This window comes from Globicephala melas, chromosome 6 (assembly GCF_963455315.2).
Source record: "Globicephala melas chromosome 6, mGloMel1.2, whole genome shotgun sequence".
Classification (NCBI taxonomy): Eukaryota; Metazoa; Chordata; class Mammalia; order Artiodactyla; family Delphinidae; genus Globicephala; species Globicephala melas.
Genome location: NC_083319.1, coordinates 8,218,152 through 8,243,714, shown reverse-complemented (window position 1 = coordinate 8,243,714; position 25,563 = coordinate 8,218,152). Strand labels below are relative to the sequence as shown.

Genomic DNA, 25,563 nt, shown 5'->3' with positions numbered 1-25,563 from the left:
TTAAATGTTTCCATTTTAACGATTAGACCACTGAGGCACAGAGAGGTTTAGCACATTGTCCTGATCACACAGCCAGGCCCCAGAGAAGCTCTAGAGGAAAGGGCCACTTGGGCATGGTCGGATTGGACTGGGGCCAAAGGCAGAGTTGGAGTTTCCTGGAGGAGGGAGAAGGAAAGATCACAGGCTATGCAGGCAATTTTCTTCTCTGCTCCCAGTGATGTCTGTGTGTCCAGGTCCCTCCATCTGACCACCAACCCCTGCTCCCATTTCACAGATGATAAAAGTGACTCCCAGAGGAGGGCAGAGCTTACTCAAGACCCATGGTGGACCTCAGTCTAATGTTTCCCAGAGCTGAAGCCCCCCCACTCCCCCACCTCCTCCCACCTGCATCCTAGAAGAGCAGGAGTGAGGGGGGCCACCCCAGAGGGAGGCCAGTGGGCCCTGCTTGAGCCAGGGCGGGGGGTTGGGAGGCCCGGGTTCTTGGGCTGGCCTTGTCACTTACCCGTACTAAGCCCCTTAAAGTCTTTGGGCCTCAGTTTCCCCATCTGGACGACAAGGGGGCTGGGCTTGGTGGCTTCAGCCTCCCCCCTTCCCCAGTGAGGACAGGGCTGTGGGAGCTGGTGAGTAAGAATATAGGCTCCTGAGTCCAAAAGGCATAGTTGAGTCCTGGTTCCAGCATTTATTGCTGAATGATCTAGCTCAGTCCCTTCACCCCCTGAGCCTTCATTTCATGGTCTGTAAAAAAAAAGAATAATAGCATTTTTTTTTTTTTTTGAGGATTAAATGAGCTAATGTAAGGGAGTCCCTGATACAATGCCAGGCACAGCATCCCCAGCAAAATGAGTTCATAATATTAATTAGGGGATGCTGCCCTCTGGAGGCCAATAGGAGGAACAACAGGCGAGGAGAGCCCGACCCGCTGCCCGGGCCAAGCTGGAACCCGCGTCCCCAGCGGGCGACCATTGTCCAGGTGGGGAGAGCGCGGCTGGGCGCCGGTCACTCGGTGTGCGCCTCCACCCACTGGCAGAGGCGACGGGCGTAGCGAGTTGGGCTGACGGTGGAGAAGGTCCGGCCTGGGTAGCGCAGCGTCTTCCACAGGTGCTCCAGCCGCTTGCGGAGCCCGTAGGCTGTGGTGAGGTCCACGAGGCCCAGGAAATAGCGTTGCTCTGGCCCGTCCAGGATGTGTAGGGCGTTGGGGGTGTCGGGCAGCAGCCGGCGGTTCTGGGCTTCCGGCTCCTCCAGGCTCTGTACCCCTCTCATAGACCTGGGGGCAGACAGGAGGGTGAGGTTACCACCTCCTCCAGGGAGCCCCAGCCAATGGACCCTGTCAGCATGGCCATGCTGCCCCTGGGTCATTCCCACACCTCCCGTGTGCCCGGACCCGTGATGTCAGATAAACTGGGTGGCTGAGTAAAGTGCAGTTGACGGTCTAAAGCTGAGCTGTCCATCATGCAGCCACCAGCCAGCCATATGTAGCCCTGAGCACTTAAATGTGGCCAGTCCCAAATGAGATGCGCAGTAAGTATAAAATACATACTGGATTTCCAAAGCAGTGTGAGAAAAAGAATGTAAAATATCTCATAAATGTTTATATTGATTAGATGATGAAATGATAAAAGTTTGGATGTACGAAGTAAGTGAAATATGTTATTAAAATTATTTTTACCTATTTCTTTTTTACTTTTAAAATGAGGCTACTAGAAAATTTAAAACTACATGTATGGCTCGCATTAAATTTCTACTGGGTAGCGCTGGTCTAGAGCATTTGGGTCACACAGACTCTGGCTCTGCACTTATGTGTCACATCACTTTGGGTAAGTCCCATATTTGGGTACTTCCTAAACTGCTGTTTGGGGTTATCCAACGCTGGAAGTTTCAGGGTGGCAGAGTTGAAACCTTGCAGACAAAGTCCAACCCAAGTTTGCAGGTGGTGTGTCTTTTTGCCTCAAATTGTATTCCAAATCAGAAGGTGCCTCTGGCTGGGCCCCCAATCCCAACCAGAAGCAGGCTCAGTCCCCTAACGTTGTCCTCTTGTGATGGTGGGAGTTTGAGAGTGGGGGTCGCGGTGGGGGGGGTCGCTGAGGGCTTTATCCCTGCCCTGCCCAGGTCTTGGGGGAAAGAAACCAATCAAAGAAAGTCCCGCCCAAGCACCAACCAATCAGAACCGAGTGGTCTGGGGGCCAGAACAGAGCGCTGGTACTCTCTGCAGTGCGAGGGTTAACCTGGGTGTGGTGGGTTCTGAATGAGGGGCTGGGAACTGGGTGGGGGTGGGGCTGTAGCTGTGACCTTTTACCAGGCAGCATGGAGAAACAACCGTCGTATGCACACTAGGGTTTACCTGCTGAATGACGGCTGTAATATGAGCACTATCTGGGGGTAGAGGGCAAGGGAGAAGCTGACCTAGGTTGGATGGGCAGACTTGGTGGATTCTGTGCCCCGTGGCAGGCATTCCACCATCTGGTCAGGATGTGCCCACCAAGCCATTACCTTGGGTTGTGCCCAAGACTCACCCATCCCAAGGTCTTCCTCCAAGGGGTGGGGATGGGGGCTAGTGAGTGGACATCATTTTTCACTTGTCTTGTCCACCCACTGGATCAATGAACTTATTTCCTTGAAGTGCCTGTCTTAAACCCTGAGTAATTCGGTTCAACCACAGATGTGGGCCTTGGAGGACTGAAATGCAAGTCACTAACCAAGTACTAACATGAATCCTCAAAAGTCATTCTACAACTTCACTTCCTCTCTCTGAGGCTCAGTTTCCACATCTCTAAAATGGGAAAGAGCCCATCCTCTCAATGAGGCTCATAGTCAGCATGCAAAGATTGGCTGCATGCAAGAGGAAGGCAACAAGATGATGGTGCCAGTGGTGATGACTTCGGGGTCCTCAAAGTGAAATGACCGAGTTAAGGGGCAAGGGCTCTTTCTAAGGCAAAAATTAAATAGGTCTGAAACCTTCAATGGCTCCACATCTCCTTCTGGAAAGTGGGCAGATTCTTCAAAAGCCCAACTGGATCTCGCCTGGTCTTTCCTCTGCTGTGATCCATCTGTGCCTGCTACCCCTGCCGGCCAGGCTTCTCCAGCCCTCCACGCTACACACACACACACACACACACACACACACACACACACGTACACACATACACACAAACACTGCACTTTCCAGTCTTCGAGCCTTTGCCTGTGCTGTTCCCCCACTACACTCTCTGTCTTTTCCATGTTCTCATCACCTCATTCTTGCTGTTGCCTCTGGGGGGCCCACCTGGTTGTGCGGAAGATGAGGCTACTGCCTGGGCCCTGCTCATCCTCATGGAGACGCTGAAAGGCCATCAGGAGGCTGTAATCCAGCACGTTGAGCTCCCGGAGGAAGGCGGTGTCCAGTTCCATCTGGCGGAGGAGCCAGCTCCGCTGGGGCCCTGCCGGAGCATCAGTGCCCCCACCTGAGTGCTCGTTGTGTGCCAGGCAAGTTTCTGAGGGCTCCATACACATCTGCCCTAGAAGGGCAGATGTCATTACTGTCCCATTTCACAGATGAGGGAACTCATCTGTAATTTGCCTTGGTCACCTAGCTAGAAAGCTGTGGAGTTAGGATTCTCTGCCTGACTCCAGAATCTGGGCTATTAAAGACCCAGGCAGAGGGGCTTCCCTGGTGGCGCAGTGGTTGAGAGTCCACCTGCCGATGCAGGGGACACGGGTTCGTGCCCCGGTCTGGGAAGATCCCACATGCCACGGAGCGGCTGGGCCCGTGAGCCGTGGCCGCTGAGCCTGCACGTCCGGAGCCTGTGCTCTGCAGCAGGAGAGGCCACAACAGTGAGAGGCCCGCGTACCACAAAAAAAAAAAAAAAAAAAAAAAAACTCAGGCAGAGAGCAGTGCCAGGGACACCCTTCTAACTTCACTCTAAATGGAGGAAGAGCAGGCAGTGACCGCCCCCGTGGCTCACCCAGGTTGATGATCTTGCCCTGAAAATTGAGGTCTTTCAGCACCAGGACAAGGGGGCTGCCCTCAGGGGCGGGCTCCACCCAGCGGCTCACCTCGCAGCCCTTGATGTCATACCTGGGAAGTGAGGGGTGGGGGAGACAGAATTCAACCTTATACAGACTTGAGACATACAGGGAACTCACGAGGTAATAAGAAACAAGAGCTTCCACTGGGTGACTGTCCAGATTCTCAGCACAACCCCAGTCCGTTACTGTCCCCATGTTAGAGATGAAGAAAAAGCCTCAGAGAGGTTTTCTGTTTTGTTTGGTTTTTAATTTGCCCAAGACCACACAGTGAGTAAAGGGCAGAGCAGGGATTCCAACTCAGGCCTTTGAACGTCCAGTCCAGACTTTACCCCTGCCTGTGACTGCCTCTTGGCACCTTGTCATCCCTGGGGTATCCCGGACAGAGGGGCCCAACCCTAGACGCAACAACAGAGGGCATGAGTGAAGTCCGCGCCCTGGGAGAGCACCAGCGTGGAGCTCGCAGGCAGAGGCAGGGCTAGGAGGCTCAGAGGGCCACCTGCAATCAGAGGCTAGTTTGAATCCCTGCTCCTCACCTAGTAGCTGTGTGGCTTTCCCCTCCTCAGTTTCTCATCGACAAAATGGGGATGATAAGGACAGCTACCCCTCAAGAGTTGTTCTGGGAATAAGGAAAATGATGAATGCAAATGTCTCAACACAGCGCCTATGGCATACTGAGTGCTCAGGAGATGCTGGTCCTGGGAATCACTGTCTCCGACCCGTCAGGAGATCTTGGTAACGTCCCTTCTCCTCCCTGCGCCTCAGTTTCGCTGTCTGTCTAGCGAGTGTGGGTGCTTCAGGTGGCACATTCTGGGTGGGGCGGGGAGGCCGACTCACCTCTCGGAGATGCGGCCGGTGGGATAGAAGACGCTCTGCATGATGATGAAGTATTTCTGGAGACGGGGGTAGGGAGTGAGGGAGGACAGGATCTCACCCTCCAGCCGCCCCCTCCGGCCCGGCCCCCTCACCTCGGCCTCACCCACCTTCTTTCCCCGGGCCACCCGCAGACTGTGCACTCCTGGAAAGGGAGAGGGCGTCAGGTAGAGAGGCCCCAAACTCGGCAACGCCGGGTGCATCCTGCCCCAGTTCCAGGCCATGCCTCCTTCTCGCGATCCGCCGCATCCCGAGCCTTCAGGCCACGCCCCCAGACCCCTTCCCCAGCTTGAGGTGGTGTCCCAAGTCGACCCGCTTCTAAATTTAGCCCCAAAGATGCCGTGTCCCCCAGGGCTAGCCCTGCCCATATACCCTCCTCTCGGGACTATTCAATCCCAACCCCGCCCCCTTTGGGCCCCGCCCGAGGTCTTGGCCCCGCCCACCTACCCCGCCCTCCTACGTTGCTGTCTAGGACCCGCCCCGCCCCTGAACTCTGCCCCCAGCCGGCCCCGCCTCCTGTCCAGTCCCCTCCACCCTGCTCGGGCTCGGGTACCCTACGCCCCCCCGTCCTGGAACCGCCCACTCCCTGACCCCCTCCCCTTCTCGCTCTCTCTCTTCACCCCTCCCCTTGCCCCGCAGTCCCGGGTCCCTGGCCGGTCATACCCAGCAACCGCGCAAGCAGCGAGTGTGGGTGCCGCTGCAGGTGCTGCACGTAGCGGGGCAGGTGGGCGAGCAACGCCCGCACCTCCCGGCGCCGCAGGGTCTTCAGGAAGAAGCGCTGGTCGTGGCTGGGGGGCGGGACGGAGAGGTCACTGACCAGGTGGGGCAGGAGCCGCGTCCGCACCGCCCCTCTCGCCTCCTGCCCTCGCCCCCAGTCTCCTCCTCCATCTGACCGCTATCCGGCCCTGACCCACCCTGACCTGGCCATGCTGTCTCTCTCCTCAAGAGCCCCCCCCCCTCCGCCCCGGACACCTCTCGCACCCTTTCCCCACCCCAGCCACCAGCTCACGACAGGAAGAAGCTGGCCTTGCTCTTGGAGGTGCTGAGGAACTGCAGGTAGGGGCCGCCGGGACCCAGCGCAGCCTGATAGTCCTCCTCTGCCAGCCCTAGGGAGCGCCGCAGTCGGGCGAAGGCGGGGCCAGCCAGGGTGCCCAGCTCGAAGTCCTGCGGAAAGGAAGAGCAGCCCCGAGAGTGTCCCTGGGGCCCAGGTGTGTACAGTTGGCTCTGGCGCGGGAGGGTCAGGGTAAGCACACCCTTCCTGCAAAGCCCTGGGGCAAGCCGTCATTCCCATTGCACAGATGGGGAAACTGAGGAGAGGAGCAGAACACACCCCCTCCCATGCAGCACTCGGGCTTTCTACCTCGTGAACCTGGGTCAGGACCTCGGAGAAATCCTCCTCCGTGGGCAGCCCCTGTAGCAAGGAGCAGAGGGGCTCAGGGCAAGTCTCAACCCCCCAGTGCCAGCCCAGGGTCTCCCAAGCATCCTGTACCTGGCCTCACCCCCGTTCCCCCCAATTTGATTCCTCCAGCCAGTGGGGACCAATCTGGGTGTGCCTGAGTTGGGCAGATAGACTGCCAGCCCTCCCAGAGCTGGAGGGAGGAGGAGAGTAACCCAAGGCAGGTCCTAGGTGCGTCTCATTCACTGCTGGGTCCCCAGCACCAGTCTCTGAGCTAGAGCCTGACGCATGTGCCCAGACACACGTTGGCCAAAGCGTCGCCAGGTGCCTTCCCAGCCAAAGGGGATGGACTAGAAGCCTAGGACTGTCTGACTCAGCCTGGGAGAAGCAGGATCAGAGAAAGCTTCCTGGAGGAGGTGCCCCCTAAGCTGAAATCTCAAGGGCAGTGGCGAGGAGGAGCAGGGTGCTCACAGGAGCGGGAACAGCAGTGGTGGCCACCAGGAAGGGAAGGAGAGCCTGAGTGACTGAAGCGAGTAAGGATGGACTGCGGAGGAGGCTGGACAGTTGGCCCTTGGGGTTGAGCCAGCAGGACCATGGGGCCAGGCTGAGTATTGGGGAGCCATGGAAGATTTTCAGCAGGTGATGAGATTGAGAGGACAGCTACTCTCTCCCTGGACCTCCAGGTCCTGTGCTAGGACCTGGCTCACAGGATGTGGTCACACTGTGCACATGTATGCACACACACAAACAACACACATGCTCACCCGGGCCGTCCAGCTGCTGAGCTTGCAGTGGGCGACCCTTTCTGCTGAGCCAGCCTGGCCCCAGCCTAAGCTCCGGGGAGGATGGGCTGGGCTGGGCTGGTGGGGTGGGGGCGGGGTCCCTTAACCACACACCCTGGCAGAACCGGGAGGGCCTCAGAGACCAAGGAGTACAATCCCTCCCGTCCATTACACAGAGGTGACACTGAAGCCCGAAGAGAGGCAGAGACCCGCCTAGATCACACATCAACCACCCGGGTCAGGGGCTTCCTCGCACTCCCCACACACCCTGGGCTTTCTGGCTTCCTGGCCTCAGCCCCCACCCCAGAATGTCCCTCCCTCCCTGCACCAAGCCCCTGCCTTCCTCTCCTTCTATCTAGCCCGCTCTGTTCCCCAGCCCTGCAGTATTAGCAGGACAGGGCATCAGCCTGGTCTTGCTGTCGGTGCTGTGGAGGTGCACGGGACAGACTGGCCACTCACCGTGGGTGGGTGGTCCATGGACACTTGAGTGGCAGCCCACAGCCCTGCCTGCATCATACACGTCAGCTGGTGCAGCTCATGCCCTGGGCCAATCTCAAACAGGCCTAAGCGAGACTGCTTGTCTCGTAGACGCCAGAGGAGGCCACGGCGGCCAGAGCTCGAGGTGGCAGCTCTGTGTCCAGCCTCTGGGGAGGGGGTCAGGACCTGGGGTGGGAGGCACCAGAAGCAATGAGCCTGAGGCAGCAAGCATCCCACAGGTGAGAGACCCTGGTCTGAGTCCCACATCCACTGCTTGTCAGCTCACCCCTCATCCCTCTCTGCCTCAGTTTCCTCAGTTGTAAAATGCAGATAAGGCTGGTACCCACCTCACTGGGTGTTGTGAGGGGACAGTACCTGGCATGCAGTCAGCACCCACAATAGTGATGTTTATTATCAGTAGGCAGACCATTTGTTCTGCAACCTCTCACTAGCTTAGGTAGATCACCGAACCTTTCTGCACCTCGTTTTCTCCTCTGTAAAATGAGAACTATAATAACTCCTTCGTGGCAGGTATTAACTGTTGTTACTGTTGAGTTTGAGCATCCTGCACAGGAACTCCTTATAGTAGGAGCTGTGATGTCAGTGATTCAGTCATCTATTCCACTCGTCTATGCCGAGTTCCTCCAGGCCAGCGCGGAGGGTCAGCACGAAGCTGAGATCATAGCTGCTGACCCCTTCGCATTGGGCGCCCACCATGTGCCCAGCACTGTCTGAGAGCTTGACCTCCTAACAGCCCTATGAAGGAGAAGCTTTTATCATTGTCTCCATTTTCCCGATGAGGAAACTGAGGAAGTTCTCGGGGGATACCCGCCGGACTCCCCGCTTCAGACCTGCGGCCCCATGTGGGGCGTGTCCCAGTCCCGCCCAGTGCAGGACCCCTTCTGGGCTTGGATGGGGGTGTGTTCGCCCTGCACGGGGAGGGGAGGTCCTGCCCCTGCCCTCCAACCCTTTCCTTTCCTGTCCTCTCTCGGGTCTGCACCTACCTCGTGGGGCCCCGGGCTCGGCGCGGCCATCGCCCCCGCAGCAGCTTCCCCGGGCTCTGGCCGCGTCCCCAGCTGCCGGGCCGCCCCGCTGCAGGAGCTAGGCCCCGCCCCTGCTTCTGGACCGACCAATCGCGTGGTGCCGGTCACGGCTGCACCCAATCCGAGCCGGGGCGCGGGGGATCGCCTGCGGGTCCCGCCCCTGGGGCTGCAGCACCCTTCGGACCGCGGTCCAGGGCTTGGGCAGGGCCGCCGCGCGTTGGTTAAGGTCCCCACCGGGGGAACACCCCACATTCCCTTCCTGGGGTGGGAGACTCAGGTCTCGGGGCGCTCGGGGAGGCGGGTAACCTAAATCCAGTCCCGCCCACACACCCTGGCGTGAAATCCCCACCGACTGTATTTCGGGTGAGGAAACTAAGGTCCAGAGAGAGAAGTGACTACCTCCAGGTCACACAGGAAGTCAGGGGCGTGCATTCATTCAACACTTATTTTGAACATTCACTATGGGCCAGGAGCAGTGTAGGCCGGGGTGGCGTGGCGGATTTTAGTGGTGAGTGAGAGAGAGGAACACAGCTGCCAGCGTGAGCTTTTAAAAGCATAAATCGCATGATGTCACTCGCACGCTCTAAGCCTCCAGTGGCTTCCCACGGCACTGGAACAAAGTCCAAACATCTCGGCGTGGCCCCAGGCCCATCTGCCCACTCTCCAGCCCCATCTCAAATCACTGTCCCTGCACCCAGCACACGGTCACGAGGCTCCCGGCTGGCCCTTGGCCACCGAACTCTCACACCTCCGGGCTTTTGCAGGTGCTGTTCCCTCTGCCTGAAATCCTCCCCCACCTCCACGCTCGACTTGATTTGCTTTATTCCTCATCACCTTGCCCGACTCTAAGTGTCCCCTCCCTTCGGTCATGATCACATCGCTTTATTTTTCTTCATCACACTTAACACTGTCAGAGACTGTCTTGTTCATTTATTTGTTTATTATATCTCCCCTCCCCCACCCAGAGTGGGAGTGCCAGGAGGGCAGGAACCATGCCAGGCTCCTTCCCTGGCTCAGTACCTTGCACAAACCAGTGTTTGAGAAGTACATGCTGAACCAATGTGAGTAGGATGTGCAGAGAACCTCAGTGAGTCCCAGGAAATGAAAGGCCAGCGTGACTGGAGTGAGGAGAGCTCAAGCAAGCATGCAGGCTCTTGTCGGCCGGCCACGGGAGGGAGAGGGACAGGAACCCAGAGAAGCATTGTAAGTGTGTGAGAAAGAGTCTCAGAAAAAGAAAAAAAAAAAAAAGCTCAGGGACTTCCCTGGCAGTCCAGTGGTTAAGAGTCTGCACTTCCACTGCAGGGGGTGCGTGTTCGATCCCTGGTTGGGGAAATAAGATCCCGCATGCAGCGTGGTGCGGCTAAAAATTAAAAAAAGAAAAGATGCTCAGATGTTTTCAAAAGGCCACTGGTTGTAGTGCAGTCAGATTGGAGGGGGCCATTGTGGGCAGGGGAGAGCAGTGAGGAAGCCTTTGGTGATTTAGGGCGGGGGACAGTGGCTTTGCATCTGGAAGGTGACGGGGGAAGGGGAGAATTGACAGGATTTGGGGTCATGTGGATGGGGGCGTGGAAGAGGAAAGCCAAGGTCAGTGATGTCTGCCAGGCTTCTGGCTGTGCGTCAGGGATACAGGATGATGATGCTAAGGCAGGGCAGGACAGAAGCGCCAGATTTGTGCGGGGGGAGAGTGGGTAAGTCTGAGAATTCAGATCATGACAGGATGGATTTGAGGTGTCACTACAACAGCCGATGGGGATCTCAGGTGGGCAGCTGGTGCACGTGAAATACTTTGGGGCTCAGAAGAAAGCTGGGCTAGAGGTGAGCCTGGGTAAGGATGAGGTCACCCAGAAGGTGCAACAGCCTGTGATGAGTCCCGAGGAACCCACCCTCTCGGGGCAGAGGAGCATGAGTGCCAGAGAGAGCATAAAGTAGGAGAACGGGTCATCCAGCGTCTGAGGGTGTCCCGGGGGGAGGTCACCGACCAAATGTAGCAGAGGGGTCAAGGAAATGTGCTTTGGATTTAAAGACTGGACGTCACGGGTGGTCTGAGTGCAGCCCCCCTGGAATGCTGCCAAGCACAGCAGGGGTGAGGAAATGCAGGAAGCGGGTGTGGATACCCTTTTGGGAAGTTTGGCAGTGGAGGGGAAGGCGCGGGAGAGACCCGGAGGGAATTACTGGGTTGATGGAGGGTCCCTTATACGGAGCCCGTAACATGTTCATTTAACACTGGGGGACCTTGTTGAAAGGCAGAGGCTGTTCCCTTGAGAGAGATCATCAGACAGGAGGCTCCTGCTATAGCAGTGTGAGAGGACAGGACCCAGAGTCCAGGTGGGCAGCTCTGCCTGGACTGGAAGATGGAGAGAAACAGGTAAGGACAGGGCAGGTGCGCCTGCAGTTGGTCTCTCTTCTCTGATGAGGGGGACACCTTTGCTAACCGGAAGAAGAATGAATGTCCAAGGTGTGAGGGGTGGAGGCTCACACTGTGAACGGGAGAGCTGGCTGCCCAGTGGGGCATGGTGGGATGCCAGGGACTAAGGCTGGGGCCTGTGCCGGTTAACCTGAACACAGTGGAACCAGCCCTGCTCTGGCTCATAACAGCCCTCTGCTCAGAGCCACGCTAAGTTGGGCTGCTGGGTACAGGAGACAGATGACAGGCTTGCCTTTTCGGGGACTAGCCTGAGGGTCCGTAAAATACCAGTGCCAGCTGGCTAGGCTGGCACGGGGGAGACCTGGTAGACGCTGATGTGGCGTCTGGCAGATTGCCGTGCCTCCACAGACTCCCCAGCCATCAGCTGCGCCAGGCCAGACCCGTATCGGTCCCGGTCCCGGTCCCTGCTTTATCCTGTGTCCAGCACACAGATGATCCAGGAGGCATCTGAGGCACCAATTGCACAAACCAGGGTCTCCTGACCTGAGACCAACGCAGAGGCCAGCGCCCAGCCCCTCTCCAGCCCCTGAGCGGCCCAGCCCCCTGGTCAGGGATGGCACTGAGACAAACACACCACCACCGTTTATTGTTCAGCTCTCCCCAACAGGCCAGCACTGAGGCTGGGGGGCTGGGCCTCCGTGAGAAGCGGTCAATCCAGGGACCCCCCGTGTGGCCACCCTAATGGGCTCTGGGGCCTGTCAGGCCTCCCCCTAGGCTTTCCAGGTCCAGAAATCCTTGTGGGGTCTGGGGTATGTCAGACCCGGGAAAGCTGCCTTTGTAGAGGAGCAGGACATGGGGGGAGAGGTCTCGTGACGCCCCAGAACCTGCCAAGTCCAGCAACAGCATGTGACATGAGGGAAACTGAGGCAAGAGTGTAGAAGCCAGAGGAAAAAGCGACAGGGAGTCTGAAAAGTGAGGTGGGGAGGACCGGCGTTTTCCAGGCCCTGAACCTGAAGAGGGTGAGAGCGAGACTTCCAGGGACTCCTCCCTCCTGGCTTCTGGAAGGGTGAGCAGGGGCTCTGGTCAGTCAGGGGTGAGTCCTGAGCAGCTCCATCCCACAAGGGTGTCTGCAGGGTAGCCAGGCTTGAGGGGCCCTCAGTGCCTGGATGGGTCCTCTGGGCCCCCACCCTTGGTCTGCCCTGGAGAAGAAGCAGAGAAGGGGCCGGCAGCCTCATCCGTGCTGGGCCTTCACTGGGCCTTTTTGGTCACCTTCTGATTCTTCAGCATCACGTAGGTGATGAACACGCCTGGAATACACAGACCAGAAAGGTCAGGAAAGAAAGCGCAGGGCTGCTGGGGGCCAGAGCAGGACACAGCATGGGAGAGTGACCCACACAGGGGGCCAAGCACCTACCCAACCACACTCCAGGCCACCTGGTCATCTCCCCAGCTGTTCATCAAGCCACACATCCACCCATTCATTCAAAAAATATCAGCCGGGTGCCTACTACAGGCAATTTGCTGAGTTTAGCGCTTCCAATCCTACAGGGAATAAGATCCACCCAACTATGCATCTACTCACCCAGTCAACCACCTACCCACCCACCTACACACTGACCCACTCAGCATCCATCATCCGCCCATCCCATCATCCAGACACCTGATTGTTGACGCATCCAAACCACTTTCTTGAGCACCGACTCAGTGCCACAGCTTGTGCCGGGGGCTGAGTAAACAGCAATGATAAAGCAACAGTCCTTGCCCCTTAAGGACTAGACCCTGGGAGACAGACAGGTGCAGGGATCTTGAACCGGGGTGACCAGCGGGTGAGAGGTGATGGAGGTGTGAGCAGAGTGATGGCGGTGGTGGAGGGAGCAGGAAAAAGGGAGACATCCCACTAGAGTCCAGTGAGCCTGGGGCATCAGGAAGACTGACTTAAAGCCCTGAAGGATGAACCGGGAAACCCCAGGGGATGAGTTGGGGGCAAGGAGCCTCATGGAGACATACGGCCAGTGACAAAGTGTAGCAGCATGTTCAGGGCTGGGAGAGGGTCATGGGGTCCCTCAGACACACTGCCCAGGGTTGGGGGAACTTACCCACAAACAGGAGCAGCAGGAGGCCAGCAGCCAGTGGGATGGCAACGGCATAGGCTTGGGGCAGGAAATACTTGTGGATGACATGCTGACTGTCGATGAATGGCTGGCATCGAGGGCAAAGCTCTGGTGAGCACTCCCCGCCCTGCTCAGCTCCCCAAGCCCAAACATCCCACCTCCTCCATCTCTGGGGCTGACCCCATCAAAGCACTGAGACTGCATTTGCTTTTCTTTAAGATGATGGCATTTGGGGTGCCTTGGTTTGTTCCCTTCCTTCATTTATCTAATAGTTGTGTACTGGGCACTTGCCTGGTGCCTGCCCTAAGCTGGGGCTGGGGACCTGACAGGGAACAGAAGAAAAAGGACTTGCCCTAAGGCCCCCACAGCTTAGCAGGGGCAAAGGGTACATGAGGAATCCTCGAATGATTCCCAACCTGGGCTCCAAAGTCTTCTTTACTAACATTTTTCTCCAAAGGATACCACGTTCTGCAAGATTTTGCCTTCCAAACACTACACTTTTAAAACAGTAACCAAGACATTTCCCCACAGGGAAAAGAAAAATCCTAAAGACTCTCACAAAATCCACTGGCACCTGTCATGCCCAGGGGCCCGCAGGATAACGAGAAGAACTAGAACTCCCATCAAAAGCAGAGCAAATCAAGGACAGGACTTTACAGTGTAGTGGTTAAGTTTTCCACCTTGGGCCTGAGGCTTCCCCCTGAGCTTCCGCTTCCTCGTGTATAAAATGGGGGACAGCGCTAGCATCTTCCCCATAGTGCTGTTCTGGAGCTTTCGTGAGGTATGCAGGTAAAGCACCCAGCATGGCACCTGTCACATTGCAGCTGCTTAAATGATGTCAGGAGTTGGCCTCAAGATCCAGGGATGGGAGGTGAGAGAGGACGGGGCAGCACACATACCAAGAGAATCACCCAGACGGTGTAATAGGTGAAGATGATCAGGCTAACGGCGACGAGGCCGAGTCCCACCACCTGGTCTGTTCCCGTGGCCTGCAGAAAAGGGAGAACGCAACTGAGGCAGTGATGCTCCATTTAGGTGCACTGAAGAAGGGGGGCGTTGCAGCCTAGTTACGCCCATTCACTCAGCGGACGTATCTGACGTGGAGGACTAGGTCAATTTTAGGCCGAGAGAGACAGCCGGGCCAAGGCCTATCACCCGTACGACGGACCGGCAGGAGAGCGATGCCGGATCCGAGTACTCAAGTCCCAGCTCCTGAGCAGACTCAGGACCCCACCCCCCAGACGCCCCCGTTCCCCGCACTCGGGCCCAAGCTCACCATTTCCCCAGCGCTGCGGGCACTGGAGCAGCAAGCCTCATCCGGTTCCGGATCCGGGCCCTTCTGGCCTTGGGCCGCGGGGTACGCCGGGAGTCGTAGTCCTTAGGCCGGTCCAGGACCACGTCGCCCGAGACAGGCAGGCACTGCCTTCCCTTTGCATATCGGGAAATGTAGTTTCTCAAGGGCATTGTGGGCCGCGTTCCCGAATCTTTAGGGAATGGGACAGAGGGGGGCGGGGGGGGGGAACCCAGTCTAGCTGGCATTTGTGCTCTCAGTCCTGTCGAACTCGCCCGAGAACAAAAGCCCGTCTCTCGATGTCCCAGAGTCCCATAGCCAGAGCGGGATGGGGTGGGTGGCCGGAAGTCCCATATTTCCGACGGGGAAAATGAGGCTCAGAGAGGGGTGCCCTCTTGCAGGAGATCACAGTCTGAGTCAGTGGTGTAGCCGACTTCAGAACCCGAGGGCACTACTTCCTGGTCCCGAGGCCCTAACTTGTCTGTTGAGGGTAGGGTGCAGAAAAAGTTCACCGACCGGCCTGGGGTGGCAGGAGGGGCTGGCTGGGGCCCCCAGGGATGGGGAGGATTTCGACTGGCTGTGAGAGGGCACCCCCTTACCATGCCAGGCTTCCCTGGCGACCCTTCGGGTGTCCTCTCTTCACTGCATGAATGAGGCTAGGGTGACCCTCCCTTCCTTCACCGTCTGCCTCTCGGGCCCTGGGTGTCCCGCAGCCCAGACAGGTCTTTGGACTGGGCCGGTGTGTAGGCCCCTCCCTAGGCTTGGAGGCCAGATCATCTTCAATGTCTCCTCCAGCTCCGAGGTCCGGAACACTGTCTCCTCACAGCTCATAGGGCTGGCTGCTTCTCCCGCATCAGGTCTCACTGGGATGCCACACATGCCAGGGAAGTGACCTTCACAGCTGGGCAGGGTTCCCTCCTCCGTGCTCCATAGCCCCAAGTGTGGCTCCAGGATGACACTTATCACTGCGTTTTAATGTGCTGATTTACTTGTTGATCTGGCCCACGTGACTGTGAGCTCCCTGAGATTAGCATCTGTGGTCACTGCTGTATCCCCAGTGCCCAGAGTGAGGCTTGGCACAAGTAAGAGCTTTGAATCAGTCAACCAGCTTTGAAATTTTGGTGACTTCTGGAATGCTACAGAGGACAGCATGTGGAGACTCCAGGGCTCCTGAGGGGTTGTGTGGAGGCTCTCCGTGTGTTATCTTCACTTGGGGGGCGGGGGCACACAGAAATCAGGTCTGAACCGGGCATGACGTGCTCCTGCTGGCAGCATCTGTCTCCTTGGGTCGTCCAAGCCCATCACAAAGCTGAGAGGGACTTTTTTCCCCCTACCACTTTGTATACTGATTTTTCACTAAGCATTACTGTGTTCCAAAGGAGCAACCTTTTTTTAGCCTACAGCCCAATTCCTTCCCTCTCTATCTCAGGAGAATTTGAGCTCAGCCAGGAGCCACCTTTTCCCTCCCCAGGTGTGCACAGAACAGAGGAAGGGACTGAGAATCAGCCTCCAGGGTTTACAGGGGCCATGAGTGGGCATCAGCACTAAGAAAGGGTGGGGACAATGCGGTGCTGTGGCAGGGACAAGGCCTCGTAGTCTGGTCCCTTCTGGCTTGTCCAAAGCCCTGAGGATTCCTGCCACCTCTGAGTTCATTAAAGGCCCAGGGTGACTTGCCTTTCCCAGAGCCTGGCTAAGTCAGCTCTTCTGAGTCAGGGGCAGAGAGTGAGGGGTGGTCCCGGCCTGGAGACGGTGCTGGCCTGTGGCTTTAGAGAGGCTGGGGAAAAGCTCGGCACCTCCCAGTGTCTAGCTCCCTAGGAAGGCCTGTATACCCACTTTCTCATTTGATTCACAACCCCATTTGCAGCTGAGAAAACTGAGGCACAGTTGTTTGTCCTCAGGCATGCCTGTTAGAGGCTACCTGACTCTAGGGAGGTTAGAACTTGGGCTCTGAGGTCAGAGCTGCCACCTCGTAGGTGTGAGACTGGCAGGAAACTGCCCTTCTGGGCATCCGTTTCCTCCCAGGAATCTGGAGTAATAAGTGGTGGTAATTCTGATAACTACAGTCAGGACTTTGAGAACCTGGCCACTGGCATCTCCCCCACCCCCAGCATGCCACCTTATGCATCCTGCTTCCTTCTGATGCCGTCTGTGACCCCGACTTCAACTCAGTAAGACAAACAAAAGCCAACATGCCATAACAAACAAAAACTGCAACATTTAATTTTTTCCCCCCCAAACCAAGACACTGACACTAGGCTGATTTCCCTTTACAATGTTATTTTCTACAATAGAAGCTGGGACAGAGATACAAACACAGCCCACTGAATCAGGGGGTGGTGCTATAACATTCTGTTAGAAAGGAGGGGTGTTAAAAAAAAAAAAAAGACCTCCCCTCCCCCCATCTCCCTGCTCACCTCCCTAAAGAGAGGAAGCCGTGGACATTCTCCGTCCTGGCAGGTCATGCCATGTGGTCAGTTTGTGGGGTGACCAGAAAAAACAAAAAACAAAAAACAAAAACCTAAAAATATTGTAGACCTTTATTTCTTTTCTTTAAATCTCCTAGTAAAAACGTTAAACTGTCTTTCAAGAAGATTCCAAACTGGCATTGCATAGACCAATTCCTTTCCAAAAATATCTCTAATATACTCTTTCTATCTCTCTCTATATAGGATTTTAAGTCCAGAGCTGTGGGCACCTAATGGGAATTCACTGAGCTTGAGGGGACCATAGGGCCGAAGAATGAGCTCCCACGTGGGGATGAGGCCAGGGGCTCCAGGCCTCCGGCTCCAGCCAGCATTAATTTGGTTGTGGCCGAATTCTGTTAGTCCAATTACCCTGGCCCAGGGCCTAGCGTGGGAGGGTGTGGCAGGCTCTGTCTCCTTCTGGGGTGACTGTCAAGTTCAGACCTCGCGTAGGGTGGGGCTGGGGTTCCTGGTTTGGGGAATTCTCCCCAACAGCACCAAAGCCAGCTATTTTATGTCTAAAGCCCCAGAACTTTGAATCAGACCCCAAATATACCCTGAATGCATCTCCTCACTGGGCTGAGGTCATGAAGATACAGAAGGGAAGGACAGCATTCCCCCATCTTCTGGGGGTCACTTCAACTGGAGACAGTGCGGCCAGCTCCCTTTTAAAGTGCCAGGTGTCTGTGGGGCAGGAAGGGACCCGCAGAGCTGACCAGAGCCTTCTCCAGCCAGAGCAAATGCTCCGTCCTGCCTCAGCAGGCACCTTCGAACATTCATTTTCTAAAAGTTAGGTAATTAAAAACAACAACAAAAATCCTAGAAATGCTCTGGTCCCAACGCCAGGAGGTTCCAACACCAAGACTCCAATTCTTGCCAGTGGGGCAGAAGGGCAAGGACCCCTCCCAGCCTGGGGAGGAGACACCCCCATCTGCCCCCACCCAGATCCCCAGCCCTGCTGGGACCCAGCCAGCGGGTAGGGAGAGAACAGAACCACCTCCCCTCACCTGGGGGAGGAGAAGATACCAAACTGTGAACTCTAAAAACGAAAAGAAAAAGAAAGGAAGGAAGGAAAGAAGGAAAAAAGAGGAAAAAAAGAGGCAAGAAAAGGAAAAAGGTATAGGGCTAAGTAAACACCAGCCTGCTGGGTTTATACAAAATGAGTGAAATTTAAGAGCGGCAGGGGGTCTGTCCAGGGACTGGCTGGCAGTCAGAACCCACCTTCAAGCAAGTAACGAGGACTAGGACGGGAAAGTGCTGAGAGCAGAGGATTTAGGGAGGGGGGCGGGGCCAGACTGCCCCCCGCTGGGAAAACCCCATTAATGGACCCCACCTCGCCCTTGCCCAGAGAGGGGATGCTTTCAGAGGATGGCTGAGGCTTTTCTGGCCAGGAAGCCAGCTCCAGGCCAGTCCAGTCACAGCCCACCTGCCTCTCCAGCACTGGCCCCGGCCTGGGCCAGCTGACCCTGAGGGAGAGAAAGGGCGCTTTGCCTGCCAAGCCCAGCCCAGCCAGGCCACTGACCTCCAAGGGCTTGGGAGGCACCTGCCCTGGCTTCCTACTGGAAGCCAGCTGCTCAGGACCCAGTCCCGGGCAGAGGGGAACCACCGTCCGCGCTCAGACCTTTCTCAGCATGGGGCTCGGGCCTGAGCTGGAGTTAACTGGAGTGGGGAGGGGCAGTGCCACGTTCCAGCCGGGCTGCTAGGGCTGGGCTGCTGACTGCACAGCAGGCAGCGCCCAGGAATCCTTGGGAAGGGCTCAGAGCACAGGCAGGTGAGGGCCAGGGCGCTGTGCTGGAGACAAGCGTGTGCAAAGTGCAGGCTGCCAGGGCAGCAGGAGAACATTCGTTGCAGGGGGAGGTGGGGTCTCAATCTGGAGTGTGGCTGGGGTTTGAGGTCTTGGTTCCCAGGAGGAGGCCGCCAGCAGGTCCCCCGGGACACAGGGAAGGGACAGCTGAAGCACTGAGCAGTCAGAGGGCCATGGTGGCAGGATTCCAGGGGTGGACTGGCCCCCCAAGGGCAAGGGAACAATGGAGCAAGGCCCTGCCAGGGCCACTGGCTGGGCCAGTGCTCCTGGAGTGAGCAGGGACACAGAACAAGAGGCCCCTCAGCCACAAGCATCCTTGCATGTGCAGGAGCTGCTGCATGTCCTCGCCGAGGGGCCAGGTGGGTGTCCAGAGGGGCAGTCCCCGCCGCGTTTGTCTGGCCCACCTGCTTCACGGGCCCATGTGTCCAGCCCTCTAGTGGTTCAGAGGAGAATATTCACAGTGGTGCCCGGGGCCCTGGCGGACCATGAGCGTCCCAGCAATGATGGGAGGTCAATGGAATGATGCTTTGGGGCTGGAGTGCATGGAGCAGGCACAGATGAAATGCGGCACGGATGGTGATCCGAAGGGGAAGGTCCCTTGTGGAATGACTTGGGTCTGGACGCCTGTGAAGGCAGGGTCCTTCTCCAGCCTGGACGCCTGCTCCTCAATGGCTTTCAATCACGACTGGCTCATAGACCCCAGAGGAGACCCTGCGGGGAGAGACAGGTCAGCTTGTCATCCTTGATGGTCCTCTGCGCCAGGTCCTTTGGGCCAGGCCCTTGGGAGTGCTTCACAAGCAGGCCCCATTTTGCAGAGAAAGAAACTGAGGCTCAGAGAAGTTGAATCACTTGCCCAGGGCAACACAGATGTTAAGTACCGGAGTCTGTAGGAGTGCAGAGCTGGCACAGACCATGCCCCAAGCCCTCCTGAGCACCGGCAGCTCTCACGCTGGGGTGTGCTGCGCCCATCCTCACGACAACTCTGGCAGGGAGGGCCTGCAGCTAGCCCCACTTGACAGGTGAAGAAACTGAAGCTCAGAGGGATTACGAGCCTTGCTAAAAGCGCAGTAGAAGGTTGGGCAGCTTGATCGGCCTTTCTCCCCACTGAGGGAGGCCAGGGCCACCCCTGGGATTGTGGACATTCAGGGCTCAGCATACAGCTCTGCAATGATCTTGCTGCCAAATAGATCGGTTCTTCCCGTCCTGCATCTCAGTTTCCTCATTCTCAGAGGGGGCTAGAGAGGGATGTCACAAAGCCCCAAGGAGGTGCCCTCTGTTTCCTTCTTGCCCACCCCACCCAGGGCAGCTGAGGCGACCATGGAAAGATGGCAGTTGCAATATCAAGCCTCAGCCAGTAGGGGTCAGCAGAGCAGCACCAGAGGGCAGGTCTGGAGACCCTGCATGGCCCAGCAAAGACCCCTTGGAGATGGGGCCCACAGGAACCAGGGGAAAAGGCTTCAGCACAGCCCCGCAGGTGGGAATCTCTACCACTCATTCATTCATTCATTCATTCAGTGAGCCAGGCACACAGCAAGCATGCTGTAAGTGAACGATCATGGGAGGGCACTCTAAAACTGTAGAGTTCAAGTCCAAGTTTGACCCTACCACCTCCTCGTCTCAACACCATGCAGCAGAAATCTGTGTTGCTCACTGCCGTAGCCCCGGCACCTAGGGATAGCTCAGTACCTGGTGTGTAGCTGGTGTGCAATAAATATTTGTTCAATAAATAAACGAGTCATCATCATCATTTTTTTAGGAGTTCCCAGATCCAGGAGGAAGGGAAAGAAAAGTAGAATCCAAAGTAAAGATGTATTAAGCCCCTGCTATGTGCCAAGCCTTGTGCTTGTACCAAGCTTCCTCAGAACCCCCAAAACCAAACCCAGGGCCTTTGTCCCAGGTTTCCAGGTAAGGTGGTGTGGTCCACATCATTCGACAGATGGGAAACTGAGGCTCAGAGAGAAGTGACTGGTTCAAGGTCACACTGACAAGAGCGGGCATTCAAAGCTAGGTCAGTGGGCTGCAGAGGCCATATCCTCTCACCACTATGCCCCAGAGCCACACTCGTGACCCACCCAGAACCTTCAGCCCTACCTGTTGGCCAGCTGGATGCCACTCAGGGTGGTGGAGCCATCGCGGCTCACGAACAGCCGGAGGTTGCTGTCTGTGGGGACACAGGGAAGGATGGGGGCTGAGCGGAGCGGCGCCGCCAGGGAGCCCCTGGGCATCGTCCCTGGCCCGCCGGCGCGGGCAGCTCACCCTCAGTATTGCTGCCGTCCGTGAAGTCCTGGCTCTGCATGATCTTCTCCACGATGTCATCAGCGTCAATCCGCGTGTCATCCACCCAGGTCGGGTGGCTCTCCACGGAGTCCTTCTTCCTCCTGGGGCGGGGCGGGGCAGAGTCACAACAGTCAGGGAGCAACAGGCACGACGACGACAGGACCAAGCACCTGCAGCACTCAGGATGCTCAAGCGCACGCGAGAGCTGTTGCAGACTGTATTCATTTAACCCTCACGTCAAACCCTACGTGCAGATGCTGCTACGACCTGGCTTTACAGAGGAGGCCACGGAGGCCTTGAGAGGTTAAGTACCAGCCTCTGAGAGGCAGCAGAGCAAGGGAGCAGGCGGGGACAGAGGGGACACTAAACCGCACGCAGCAACCGCTCACTGAGCATGCGTGCCAGGCCGGGCGCCGCGCCTGTGAGCATCAGCTGGTTGAATAGCCACGCCCACACCACTGCGGCAGGGGCCCGCTTGTCCCCCTGTTACAGGTAGAGAAGCAGAGGTTCAGGGAGCCACCGGCGGGGTCTGCTCTCCAGGAGCACGTATGGTGAGACTTACCGAAACGAGCGGTCCGACAGATGTGGGGGCCGGGGTGGCCGCGGTGGCTTCTCGGGGGGCCGGTGCTCACGCTCGCTGCCCTCGGGACCCTCCACAGCTATGCTGAGGCCGCCCGAGGCGCTGCTGCTGGTGGACGTGTTCCGGCGGTGCGTCAGGTCCGAGAGGCTGGAGGAGCGCGAGTGCTCGGTGCTGTAGCCTGGGGGGCGGTCGGGGACGCTGATTACCGGGAGCCGGGGGCCGGGGAAGGTGGAAGGCCAAGGGCAAGGGGCCAGGCGGGCACTCACCAGAGATCTTGGACTGCTGGCTGGCGTAGCTGGAGTTGCGGGAGTGGCCGGAGTGGAACACCTCCTCGGGGCTGGAGAGGTTCTGGTCCGGCTCCTCTGGCACCCCTGCAAGCCGGGTAGGGGCAGGGGTTACCAGTGTGCCCGCCCTCACCCTTGCTCCTCCTCTCACTGAGTGTGGGTGGGGGGGTGGGGGAGGGAGAGCACATTATGTATTTCCATTTAAGAGACTGAAAAGCTGAGGTCCAGGGAAGCAGCAACCTGCCCTGGGCTGCAGGTCACCACTCGAACCCCGGGCCATGCGTTCATTCCACAAATATCTGTTGGGGACGTCCTCCACGCTGGGCGCTCTACCGGGTGCTGGGAACAGGAGACGTGGTGTCACAGGCACCAGTGGTGGGAAAGAAGTATGTTGAACAAAAATGACCCACGATTAACCACAACTGGCTAATGGCGCAGAGTAGGGAGCGTATCGGGGAGGGGGGGGGGTCTGACCCAGTCTGGAATCAGGGAAGGCTTCTCTGAGGAGGTGGCCTTAATGCGAAACCTTCAGGATGCGTGGAAGGGAGCAAGCCAGAAGGAAGCAGCATCAGGGGAAGGGCCTTCTAGACAGAGGGAACGGCATAAGCAAAGGCCCTGAGGCTTGAATGGGCTTGGGTCTGTGTAGCTGGAGTGGAGTAAATAAGGGGGTGCAGAAGGCGGGGAACACACTTTCAGGCAGTGACAGCAGGAGATTCCAGGGAACCAGGCAGGGTCTGCCCAGCGCTCCATGAGTAACCCCCCCCCAACCCACACAGGAAGCAAGGACTCATCCATCCTCTTTTCGGAGATGAGCACACCCAGGCCATAGGATGGACCCCAGGCCTGCCTGTGTCCCCACCCAAAGCCACATGGCTTTTCAAGTCAGCAGGTTCTCCGCATCTGAGGTGTTGCAGAAGAGGGAGAGAGAGAGGCAGAAAACCAGCTATAGAGGCCTGTGGGGGCTCAAATCCCACCCCCCGTGGGAGAGGCACCTCTTCTACTTTGCACAAAAGGCCCCATATTTGCTGGAGTGGCCTGGTCCCCAGATCTCTCCTCTGGGGACCCCCACCCTGAAGCTGGAGAGAGCAATGGAGCTGGCGAGCCCCCATTCCTGCATGCAGCCCCCAGCTCTGGGCCACACTAGGCTGGGTGTGCAGGAAAAACGGGAGTGGAGGGAAGCTGGCCCTTGGGGTCAGAGGGTCCCTCACTGCTCCCATCCCCTGGGGGCAGAATCACCCAGCAAACAGGGCCTGAGGCCCTGTACCCTAATTGCTCTTGCGGCACCAATCAGGGCCGCCGCGTGCCGCCTTGCTTACTGATCAGCTAAGGGGCAGTCCTCCTCCCAGCCCTGAGCTCACCCCCAGGGAAGGGGTGCAGAGGCCAAGGCTCATACCCGGAGGGGCCTGCTTCACCCCGCACAGCACCCAGGGTTGGGGGGTGGTGCAGGCAGGAGCCTTCTCTCCTGGTATCACCTCCCCCTCTTAATTGCCACACTGATTCCTCTGGGGATTCAAGCTCATTTGCATTTTTCATAATATTAGTAATAATGATAATTTAACAAAACACGTGCTGGGAAATAGAGGACACACTACGGGCCAGGCAAGGCGCGCACGTACGTTTGCTCAGTTCATCCCCAGAGCAACCCAAGATGTGATTGCTACTGCTGATCCCATTTTGCAGAGGACGCTGAGACCTGGAGAGGCAAAACGGCCAGTCAAGGTCACGCAGCCAGTCGCAGAGCAGGAGCTCACAGGACATCCCTCTGCCAGGAACACTGCACACTACACCCCAGATTCAGCTCAAATGACACCCCTTCAGGGAGCTTTCCCCGGTCGTCCCCAGGCGGACACCTTCTGTGTCTCTCTGACACCTCTCGTCACAGCTGTAGGTGGACATGCATCTGACATATTTATTGTCTCATTGACACCTGTCTCTCCTGCTAGGCCAGGGACCCGGTTAGTCTCGGTCCAGGGCGCTGCTGTGGTCCTGGGGCCACGCACAGAGCCCAGATCACAGGGGGGGCTCAGACGCCTGCCTAATGGAAGCGTGGGTGGGTACACGCCATCCCACTAGCCTTCCCTTCTCAGCAAGCATCCCCCTTGGGACCTAGCGATATGGGGAGGTAAAAGCCTTCGGCCGTGGGAGGGGTAGGGAGGGCAGGTGAGGAACAGTACCTGAGCTGAGGACGGTGGGCCGCGCCTTGGGTGGCCGGGACCCTGTCAGGGAGTTGGTGCCACTGCCACCGCTGCTGGTCCCGCCACCCTTACACGTCAGCTGCAGGGAGGAATCCTGGCCTGGGATGGAGATGGACTTGGCAGTGGACGGCGGCCTTGGGAAGACAGATGGGTGTGACCGGAGTGCCCCACTTTGGGGTCGGAGAAGACAGGGGAACCCAAGAGCCTGGGGGAGGGGACAGTCCCTTGTCCCCCCTCCCCGTGTCCAGGACAGAGCCCCCACCACTCCGGCGCCCTGTACCAGCACTCACGTCTTGAAGCAGGGGTCTCCAGAGAGCAGGAACATTCCAATGGTGACCTGTGCAAAAGCCGGAGGAATCAGCCACGCCCCATCCACCCCCCCACCCAGGCGCCCGGCCTCCCTGTGGCCTCCCTGCTCTGGCTTCAGATGCGCTTGGACTCTGATCCTATCTCTGTCCCTTGCTGGCCCTGGCGAAGCCACCAAACTTCAGTGAAGCCCAGTTTCCTCGTGCAGAGGACAAAACTGATCCTAACGCCTACCTCGTGGAATAGTGGAGAGGATGCTGGGCACCTGGCCCGGGGTGAGTGAGGAGGGAATGTCAGCTACTGTCATTGCAAAACCACAAACAGACTGTGAGGCCCTCAAGGGAGGAGCCGCAGACACTCTCTATCCTCTGCGCCCCTCGCAGCCCTCAGAGCAGGTGAGCAGGTGGGAGGGAAGCTCTCGATGCCTACGCGGTGGGGAGGGGTTCACAGATTCCAACACAGAGGGCAGGGGCTTGTGAAAGCTTGTTGAATAAAGTAAAGCAAGAAGCCATTCGAAATGTAACATCCACTCGGGCAAAGATTTTGGCAATGGTCTAAACAGGGCAAGGTTTGGGTCCCCAGATCTGGGCTGGGGCGGAGCGACAGGCAGAGGGGTGATGGGGTGGGAAAGAGGTGCCCAGATCACAGGGACACCTCTGACAAAAAAAATGTTGACCGCTGGGGTGAGGCTTTGTTTTTAATGGATTGTTTCATTTGGCCATGATAGCAACCTACAAAGTACGTGATGGCCCCAAGCTGTAGACGAGGGAACTGAGACTCAGACCCAGGGGAAGGGACTGCTCAAGGCCCTGCAGACAGGATGTGGGGGAGATGCCCTTGAACTGGAGGCCACCTGCCCCTGGGGCCTTGATCTGGCCTGAGGATGCACTGGGCCACTGGGGCAAGGCTGAAAGGGCTTGGCTCTCACAACAACTAGCCTGGACCTTTTCAGGTGCCTCTGGTTTCTTTGGCAAAAGGCCCAGGATGCCCCAGAGCCCTTGCCTGCCACCTCTTGCCCAGCTCTGCCAGGCATAACACGCTCCCGCTGGGCCGCTCGCAGAGGTGTGGTTACAACAAGACTGTTTTCTCAGCCAGGTGGAAGGGTGTGGGGACGAGGAAGAGAGGCATGCTAGCAGTGGATGCCCAGATATCTCTGTCCCAAGAGGCCAAAGAGGCAGCTGCCTGGGGGGAGGGTGATGCTCCGGCTGGAAGCCTTCCCATGGCTGGGCCCTCTGAGCAGCTGCCCGGCTCTGCCAGGTCCGGGGATGGCAGTCCATCTGCTCACTGATGCTCTGGGAGCTCAGGCTGCCTCATAACG

General features: G+C 57.7%; 3 protein-coding genes across 9 annotated transcripts in view; all 3 read right to left on the bottom strand.

Annotated features, from left to right (window-relative positions):
* Positions 1-25: 25 nt before the first annotated feature.
* PIP5KL1 (phosphatidylinositol-4-phosphate 5-kinase like 1) lies at positions 26-8,647 on the bottom strand. Of its 7 annotated transcripts, none has more exons than XM_030858549.2 (11): positions 8,532-8,647; positions 7,510-7,713; positions 6,233-6,283; positions 5,882-6,036; positions 5,536-5,660; positions 4,983-5,017; positions 4,837-4,892; positions 3,939-4,051; positions 3,260-3,491; positions 503-1,264; positions 26-155 (listed from the first exon to the last, which is right to left on the bottom strand). In XM_030858549.2, the coding sequence occupies exons 1-10, from the start codon at positions 8,559-8,561 to the stop codon at positions 997-999; spliced, it is 1,269 nt and encodes a 422-aa protein (XP_030714409.2). In that variant the 5' UTR covers positions 8,562-8,647; the 3' UTR covers positions 26-155; positions 503-996. The 7 variants fall into 7 exon arrangements, with proteins under 7 accessions (XP_030714409.2, XP_030714411.2, XP_060155906.1 ...); XM_030858551.2 differs by having other exon boundaries at positions 3,260-3,413; positions 8,532-8,622; XM_060299923.1 differs by having other exon boundaries at positions 4,837-4,871; positions 8,532-8,622.
* Positions 8,648-9,804: 1,157 nt separating this feature from the next.
* Positions 9,805-14,533, bottom strand: DPM2 (dolichyl-phosphate mannosyltransferase subunit 2, regulatory). Its single transcript, XM_030858555.3, has 4 exons — positions 14,323-14,533; positions 13,946-14,035; positions 13,032-13,134; positions 9,805-12,242 (listed from the first exon to the last, which is right to left on the bottom strand). The coding sequence occupies exons 1-4, from the start codon at positions 14,323-14,325 to the stop codon at positions 12,184-12,186; spliced, it is 255 nt and encodes an 84-aa protein (XP_030714415.1). The 5' UTR covers positions 14,326-14,533; the 3' UTR covers positions 9,805-12,183.
* Positions 14,534-16,532: 1,999 nt separating this feature from the next.
* EEIG1 (estrogen-induced osteoclastogenesis regulator 1) overlaps positions 16,533-25,563 on the bottom strand; it is a 36,985-nt gene continuing 27,954 nt past the window's right edge. Inside the window, exons 5-11 of the mRNA XM_030858552.3 lie at positions 24,230-24,276; positions 23,919-24,073; positions 21,727-21,831; positions 21,443-21,638; positions 20,860-20,981; positions 20,695-20,764; positions 16,533-19,314 (exon numbers count right to left, since the gene is read on the bottom strand). Of these exons, the coding sequence (XP_030714412.1) occupies positions 19,269-19,314; positions 20,695-20,764; positions 20,860-20,981; positions 21,443-21,638; positions 21,727-21,831; positions 23,919-24,073; positions 24,230-24,276 (741 nt within the window). The 3' untranslated portion in view covers positions 16,533-19,268. The remainder of the gene's footprint in view (positions 19,315-20,694; positions 20,765-20,859; positions 20,982-21,442; positions 21,639-21,726; positions 21,832-23,918; positions 24,074-24,229; positions 24,277-25,563) is intronic.

Coding starts and splice junctions, on each gene's coding strand:
- PIP5KL1 (XM_030858549.2), bottom strand. CDS start 8,561: ATGGCCGCGCCGAGCCCGGGGCCCCACGAG. Junction 5,661..5,881: donor AAGGCCAGCTTCTTCCTGTC/GTGAGCTGGTGG, acceptor CCCGCCCCCCAG/CCACGACCAGCGCTTCTTCC. Junction 5,018..5,535: donor GCTGCTTGCGCGGTTGCTGG/GTATGACCGGCC, acceptor CTCCCTTTCCAG/GAGTGCACAGTCTGCGGGTG.
- DPM2 (XM_030858555.3), bottom strand. Junction 13,135..13,945: donor CCGTCTGGGTGATTCTCTTG/GTATGTGTGCTG, acceptor CCTCGATGCCAG/CCATTCATCGACAGTCAGCA. Junction 12,243..13,031: donor CCTGCTGCTCCTGTTTGTGG/GTAAGTTCCCCC, acceptor TGTGTATTCCAG/GCGTGTTCATCACCTACGTG.